Source organism: Gymnoscopelus braueri (assembly GCF_963280865.1).
Source record: "Gymnoscopelus braueri genome assembly, chromosome: 12".
Lineage (NCBI taxonomy): Eukaryota > Metazoa > Chordata > Actinopteri > Myctophiformes > Myctophidae > Gymnoscopelus > Gymnoscopelus braueri.
The window spans coordinates 45,545,449-45,553,621 of NC_137614.1; the positions used below are offsets into that span (position 1 = coordinate 45,545,449).

The 8,173-nt window shown below is 41.2% G+C and overlaps 1 protein-coding gene across 1 annotated transcript in view; it reads left to right on the plus strand.

Moving 5' to 3' along the window:
• Window positions 1-330: 330 nt before the first annotated feature.
• Window positions 331-8,173, plus strand: part of rbm38 (RNA binding motif protein 38) — a 26,138-nt gene continuing 18,295 nt past the window's right edge. The window contains exons 1-3 of the mRNA XM_080444783.1: window positions 331-1,027; window positions 6,369-6,492; window positions 8,170-8,173. The exon at window positions 8,170-8,173 is cut by the window's right edge and continues 45 nt beyond it. Coding sequence (XP_080300909.1) covers window positions 794-1,027; window positions 6,369-6,492; window positions 8,170-8,173 — 362 coding nt within the window. The 5' untranslated portion in view covers window positions 331-793. The remainder of the gene's footprint in view (window positions 1,028-6,368; window positions 6,493-8,169) is intronic.

An 8,173-nucleotide genomic window follows, 5' to 3' on the forward strand; every position in this document is an offset into this window, starting at 1 on the left:
TAAATTAATACTTAAAAAATTGGGAAGCAAGCGTAAAATAAGCAAGTACACTTTAGAAACCAGCCCAAAAAAAACCGCAACACGCAACTACCAATATTAACAAGCAACTTTACAGGAAAAAAAGAAGCTCAAAATCGCTTATAATAAACCGACATGGCAACACCGACTGGAGGGGGAGCGCGGCGGGGCGGGGTGGATATCACGACGGCCGGTGGGAGCAGCTGAGTGGGCGGGTCCACAGGGTGAGTGGGCGGGGCCATAGGGTGAGACCGACGCACCGAAGAGAGAGAGACATAGGGTTAGCACGTATCGGAGAAAGAGAGAGAGACGCTCCGCACGTTTATTGGACAAAAGGAGAGAAAGAGCGAGAGAGAGAGAGCGAGAAAGACAGACAGAGGGGGCTTCAACACACCTGTCAGGGTAGGGGGGATAGCTTAACATAATATATACCTACCGTATGCTCAAATACTTTAAAGGTTGGTCCTAGTTTCCACCAGTTCGGTGACAACAAGACAAGCTACACATGGAACATGTTATTTAACCTCAACGGACGATAACGTTATTATATTGAGTGTTTCGCTCGCGAGATAACCGACAAAAAATAAGTTCTCGTTGTTGGGGAGACAACTTTCTGACCACCTGAAGACTGCTGGGACTCCCTGTCGTGTCTCTTCCTATTTATTCATTTTATTTTATTTTTTAAATTTTGTTTTTGGACACCGGTCGTGTCTTTTTGTATTTATTTTGTATTTATTTTTATTTTTTATTTATATATTTTTTTCTCTCAAACCGAATGAATTCCCCCAGCATGTTTTTAGGTGGTCAGCTGGTGGGGGGCTCATCGTTAGAGATGCTTCATCATCCCATAGAGAAGGAAGACACCACTTTCACTAAGGTCTTCGTGGGTGGTCTTCCATATCACACCAACAACCAGAGCCTGAGGAAGTACTTCCAGACGTTCGGGGAGATCGACGAGGCCGTGGTGATCACTGACAGACAGACCGGCAAATCCCGAGGATATGGCTTTGTGAGTATAGCTGCACTGTCACTCTTTCTTTCTTTCATTCTGTATTTTATTTATATTTTGTTTATATTTTATTTTATCTTATTTTATTTTATTTTATTTTATTTTATTTTATTTTATTTTATTTTATTTTATTTTATTTTATTTTATTTTATTTTATTTTATTTTATTTTATTTTATTTATTAAATGTTCTTTTGGGTTTTTTTTGTCTTTCTGTCTGTCTGTCTTTTAGTGGTGGAAAAAGTACTCAGATATTTTACTTAAATAATTAAGTAGCAATACCACAGTATAAAAATACTCTGTGACAAGTCAAAGGCCTGTGTTCAAAATGTTACTTGAGTAAAACTACCACAAGCTTGTAGATCAAATATTTTCAAATAGCCTATGTATTAAATAGGTCTAAAGTGGTTTAATGTAAATGTAGGCTATGTTTTATAATATAATCATTTATATCTGCAAAGTAACTAGTAACTAAAGCTTTCAAATAATTGTATTGGAGTAAAAGTACAATGTTTGCCTCTGAGATGTAGTGGAGTAGAAGTAAAAGTATTGAAAATTGGAAAGACTCCAGTAAAGTAAAAAAAAACTCAAAGTTTTTACTTAAGTACAGTACTTGAGTAAATGTACTTAGTTACTTTACACCACTGGTGAGTATCCTGCTCTGTCTCTGCACTGTCACTCTTTCTTTCTTTCTTTCTTTCTTTCTTTCTTTCTTTCTTTCTTTCTTTCTTTCTTTCTTTCTGTCTTTCTGTCTTTCTTTCTTTCGGTGGTGGAAAAAGTACTAAAATGTCTTACTTAAGTAAAAGTGTCAATACTGCAATGTAGAAATACTCTGTTACGAGTAAAAGTCCAGAATTCTAAATTTACTTGAGTAAAAGTATTGGCATCAAAATGTACTTAAAGTACATAAAGTAAAAACTTTTACTTTATGTACTTTAAGTACATTTTGAGTAATTATGTACTCATTATGAGTAATAAGTACTCATTACTCATGAGTAATGATTACATTACTCATGAGTTCATTACTCATGTAATGTACTGATTACTCATGTAATGTACTCATGTAATGTACTGATTGTACTGAGTAATGTACTCATGATTACATTACTCATGTAATTACTACATTACATAATGAGTACATTAACAATGTACTCATTATGAGTAATGAGTACATTACTCATTATGCAGAATGTCCCATTTCAAGTTTTCAAAAATCTTTGGAAAATAGCAGATCTTCAAGCTAACAATGCGAATTTTGAGCTTGTAGATCGGCTATTTTCAAATGGCCGAAATGTACATAGGGTTGAAGTGGTTAATGTATGTTTTGTAATAATCAAAATCTAAACTAAAGTTTTCAAATAATTGTAGTGGAGTACAATATTTGGATCCGAGATGTAGTGGAGTAGAAGTAAAAGTATTGGAAATTGGAAATACTCAAGTACAAATACCTCAAAATTGTACTTAAGTACAGTACTTAAGTAAATGTACTTAGTTACTTTCCACCACTGCTTTCTTTCTTTCTTTCTTACAATAATGCTTCATTCATAGCTAGCCTACTACTCACTCGCCGAAAATAGTCAATATACAAGCTCACAAAGCCGCACCATGCAGCACATTGTGAGCTTGTAGATCTGCCATTCTCTCAGCGACACTGTCGTACGGCGACGTTTGCAGTAAATGAAACCATGCTGTGATGGTGGACACTGATTGCAATAGCCAACATTTTGCCAAATAAGCCTATACATATATATATATATATATATATATATATATATATATATATATATATATATATATATATATATATATATAATGCAATGCCAAAACAAAGGTCCCAAATTTCAGATTATTTTGTTATACCGTATATCACCCTTAAACAAGTGTAGCCTATTAGCAGTCACTCTTAGAATAGCAAAGTATTGACTTGAAAATGTGAAAAAAGTGATTGACTGAATACTTTATTAACAGTACAGATATACAGTTATACAATATAATGCTAAAAGGATGACTCAAAAAGCCCTGAGGGCTTGTTTCCATTGTGGTCAGAATGTATTTTTATTCGATGAAATTATGTTTGTTTTTTTACACATAATATGCTTTTGCTGCCCTAATCCATGCCTCACAGACTGGAGGTGAAAGTTATCTCCAGACTGTGTCTGTCCAGAGCCGTGGAGGGTGTAGACACTGTGTAACTCTGTACACAGACAACAACCATATGCACTGTGTCAGATAGCGCAGCCACATTAGTAGGGGGGGGGGGGGGGTATTTATTAATTATATCCTCTGGTCCATAAAAAGAACACACACACACACACACTCACACACACACACACACACACACACACACACACACACACACACACACACACACACACACACACACACACACACACACACACACACTGTTTCTGTGTCAATAGTAGCAAATGTTTTATTTTTATTTATCTACTTTAATTTTCACTAACCCTAACCCCTCACCCTAACCCTAAACATAACATATCACCCATATAATGCCTAATCCTAGCCCCACCCTCAGATATTTTCCTAATTGTAACCGTAAATCCCTACAAAGACACTAAAACAAGACACACATGCGCGCACGCACGCACGCGCACACACACACACACACACACACACACACACACACACACACACACACACACACACACACACACACACACACACACACACACACACACTCCGTTGCTCTGTCCTTTGTCAACATACACATACACATAAGTGCATAATGAAAAGCCTGCTGCAGCTGTGAATAGATTGTCATGTCATTACTGTGTGTGTGTGTGTGTGTGTGTGTGTGTGTGTGTGTGTGTGTGTGTGTGTGTGTGTGTGTGTGTGTGTGTGTGTGTGTGTGTGTGTGTGTGTGTGTGTGTGTCTGTGTCAGCAGAAGGTAGTCTTTGCTCACAGAGGTGTGACATGCCAGTTGGGCCTGTGAGATAAGGCCTCAGTTACGTTGTTTCATTGGGACAGCAACCACCCCCCCCCAACCCTCCCCACCCCTGTGCCATAGTGGAGTTGATCACAGCACAATTCACTGAGGGTCTAATTCTTTATCCTCAGGGTTAAATTAACACTCTGGATTGTACTCTCACACTCTGGAGACAAAGAAAAGAGATGGGAGTTTCAAAACTATGCATAATTCCCTCAGTGCTAACATGGAAACCACACTTCCTCAGTCCGTTCCAAGGCCATGTTGATCTTTGTAGCCAACGTGATTCTCAAACCCCCTGGATCCCCCACAAGGACCCCTGGGGGTCCCTAAACCCAATTTCTGAGAACCACTGCTTTAGGATATCAGTGCATGTTGAGGTCATGTCGAGGTGCGACGTGTTATGACCTTGCAGATCGGCTATTTTCGGTGACGAGATTTGGTGTAGAGGAAAACTAGACCCCTCAACTAATTACGAACGGTTTAAGTGGTTAAACCAAATAGGTTTAATAGGTATAACCAAATAGACTACAGCTTGATCTACACATAATTATTACTGAGCAATAGCCCCCCTTTTGCGAAAGGACTTTTGGGTGATTTAGGTTGACCACCCAACAGTATTGACGACACAACCTATGTCAATACTAACATAGGTTAAAGGTTGACCATGCAAGGATGGATAGGCATATTGTATTATAAATCTAGCACAGGCCTCTATCACCAAAACCACTTCTCTCATGTCATGTGTATCATTGCACCATCGTGGCTGTAGGCCTATCACAATTATTACATAATCGTCGATTATTTGAGATAATCAAGTTATTTTTACATAATCGTCATAATCGTCTACATGTTGAAACATTTTCACACATTTTCAAATATAAAAAAAAGCAAAAATAGCAGATCTACAAGCTTACAAGCTTGCATTGTAAGCTTGTAGATCTGCTATTTCTGCTATTCTTTACATATGATTCAATAATTTCTTTGTATGTTTACGTTATTTGTCATATCTGCTCTGTGCAATTTTTGATTACGAAGCCTAAAAGGCAAACAGAAATTTAGAATTGTATTCATAATGTTCTAATGTTCAACAATGCCAAACACACAATTAGACAGTTAATCGCAATTAACGAGTGACATTTAATCTGCAACTTAAATTTGTAATCGTGACAGCCCTACATGTGTATCATTGCACCATCGTGGCTGGTGTGATCCCAGCAGTGTGATGATCTCAGTCTCTAGTAGTATGGTTTAGTTTTCTCCACTCGGCCAGTTAGCCCATTTCACCCCTGACTTCCCGCAGCAGCGGGGCTAGAATTCACTCCCGGCACTGAGTGCCTCTCGAAACACAAGCGACCGAAACCATCCGCAACCAGTGTTTGTTTGCACGAGACTCCAGAGTCTGATGCTGCGAAATGAAAGCGAGAGCAGCTCGAGGTGAACAGGCGTTTAAAAAAAAAAAGACTGGTCGTATTGTTCTGCTCTGTCTCGCCTCGTCTAATAACAGAACGGGTGTGACTGCACTTACACCTTAATACAGACATTCACTCACTCCTGTCTTAACCCATTAAGAGCTGAAGCAGATTTCTACAAATGTCTTCTAAATCAGTTTTTAAAACAGTTTTCTGAATAACCTATGTTGCTATATCAGTGGTTTTCAAACGTTTTCATGTCATGGACCCCCAAAATGATTACGTATTTGGCCGCCGACCAGCAGTTTTTCATTTTGTTTTGCATTCACTTGGTGTAAAACCCTTCACACTTGGTATAAAATCTCTCACTCTGTCCCCCAATCTCTCTCTCTTCATGTGCGTTTTCAATGTGCGGTTGCATAGCCTTTACCACACTGCTCACTAATCACTCCTGAAATAACCCCCCACGCGCCTCGCCCCGCCCCCCCCCCCCCCCCCCCAATCCCCAATGCAGGTCAGGTCAAGGTTCCAGTTTCTCTGGAAACGCCAGCCTCCCCACTCCCACACTCCACTCCCAGGGTGATGAACAACACCTATAGATCAATTCTCCTACACACACACATGTTCCTCTCCTCTGCTTGAACGGATGTTCCCACGTGTATGCATAAGAGAGACGGGATTCAGAACTCAGAAACACTTTATTACAAAGTATGAGGTTCATACAAGGAACTTATTCGGGGCAGAGACACAAAAATGATCATGATTCAAGTGCAACAACGTTACGGAACGTTACATTCTTTCTGGAGATGTGACTCTTCAGTGATGTAACTGTCTGTTAGTCCCCCAAAAAAAACCAGAATCGGCTTTATTTGTCACTTCAAAGGTTTACAGGTGTAAAGAAGTGGGTGAAAATGTTCAAATCTTTAATTTATTTTATTTAGTAGTATTCTGTGAGGAGTAACACTTCTATTCTGTTGTCAACAGGTCACTATGGTGGGCAGAGGGGCAGCTGAACGGGCATGCAAAGACGCCAACCCCATCATCGACGGCAGGAAGGCCAACGTTAACCTGGCATACCTGGGAGCCAAACCCCGCAGATCTCACACCAGTGAGTCCACACGCGCACACACACACACACACACACACACACACACACACACACACACACACACACACGCGCACACACACACACACACACACACACACACCCAATAACAACATTCCAAGCACAGTCATCTCTCACCAACTGCATGCTCTCCAGAGCTGCGTTGGACGTTGGTGCCATGCAGTGCGAGGACACAAATAAACACACAGTCCACAGCTGTCGCAGGCCAGCCATGCACGTTGTCAGTCACACCTCTACTCAGCAGCGGCAGGACAGGACAGGACAGGACAGCTGCTGTCACGGTTTGGCGTGACAACCTTGAGGAAGCAAAATGCACTGGTCTGGTGGTTAACGCACTGCCTGAACCAGCCCCGGTGTGTGTGTGTGTGTGTGTGTGTGTGTGTGTGTGTGTGTGTGTGTGGTGTGTGTGTGTGTGTGTGTGTGTGTGTGGTGTGTGTGTGTGTGTGTGTGTGTGTGTGTGTGTGTGTGTGTGTGTGTGTGTGTGTGTGTGTGTGTGTGTGTGTGTGTGTGTGTGTGTGTGTGTGTGTGTGTGTGAGAGAGAGAGAGAGAGGGTACGAGCAGGATGTTTCCTGCGTGAAACAGACGGAAGAGAATGTGCATAGAGATGGGGAAGTTCCTTCAGTCTTGTGTGTGTGTGTGTGTGTGTGTGTGTGTGTGTGTGTGTGTGTGTGTGTGTGTGTGTGTGTGTGTGTGTGTGGTGTCAAGTCAACAACTGATCGTTATATTTGTCAGCTTAAGGTTCAAGCGTAGGACATGTACACATGCTTTACATGTCTTTATTGGTGCAATGCATTCGAAATAGAGTTGAAGTCAAGGCCTCATATTTGAGTCTTCCGTCTGTTTAACTGTGGATTCAAATAAAGCAATCAAGTGTGTGTTTTTGAGAGAGAGAGATAGAGAGAGAGAGAGAGAGAGAGAGAGAGGTGGGGGGACAGAGAAAGGGAGAGAGGGAGAATGGGGACAATAATAAGACGACATGGGACTGGCAGAATGATACATAACGGAATGTCTGTCCCTGCTTTGTCCTGGGTGACTCAGTTGTCTGCCTGCGTAAGAGAGAAATAATGTATCCGTTGGCTCATGTGAGGATGTTGACGGTCTGTTACTGTGTGAGCTAACAGTATGATAGAAGATAAGGAATGGTAGCCAGGCCACAGCGCTCTGCGTGACAGAAGACGTTAGCAATTGATGCTAGTTGCGTGTGTGTGACTGTGTGTTGGTTTTCTTTGGGTTTGAAAGCGTGCTTGCGTATGCGAGCTACTGCATCATTCAGTACGGATGTGTGCCTGGGATCCATGTATGGACAGAGACGTGTCATCATTCCTAAACATGCTAATGAGTGAGACATGGGTATGGTTACTGTAGGCAACTGTGATGGAGAGTGAGAGAGACATGGACTGCTTCCCTTATCTCACTGTCTGTCTGTCTGTCTGTCTGTCTGTCTGTCTGTCTGTCTGTCTGTCTGTCTGTCTGTCTGTCTGCTGCTTTTAACTACTCAAGAACATCCTCATCAACTGACGATGTAAAAATGTTAAATGTTTTTGACACACTCTCTCTCTCTCTCTCTCTCTCTCTCTCTCTCTCTCTCTCTCTCTCTCTCTCTCTCTCTCTCTCTCTCTCTCTCTCTCTCTCTCTCTCTCTCTCCCTCCCCCCCTGCAGGTGT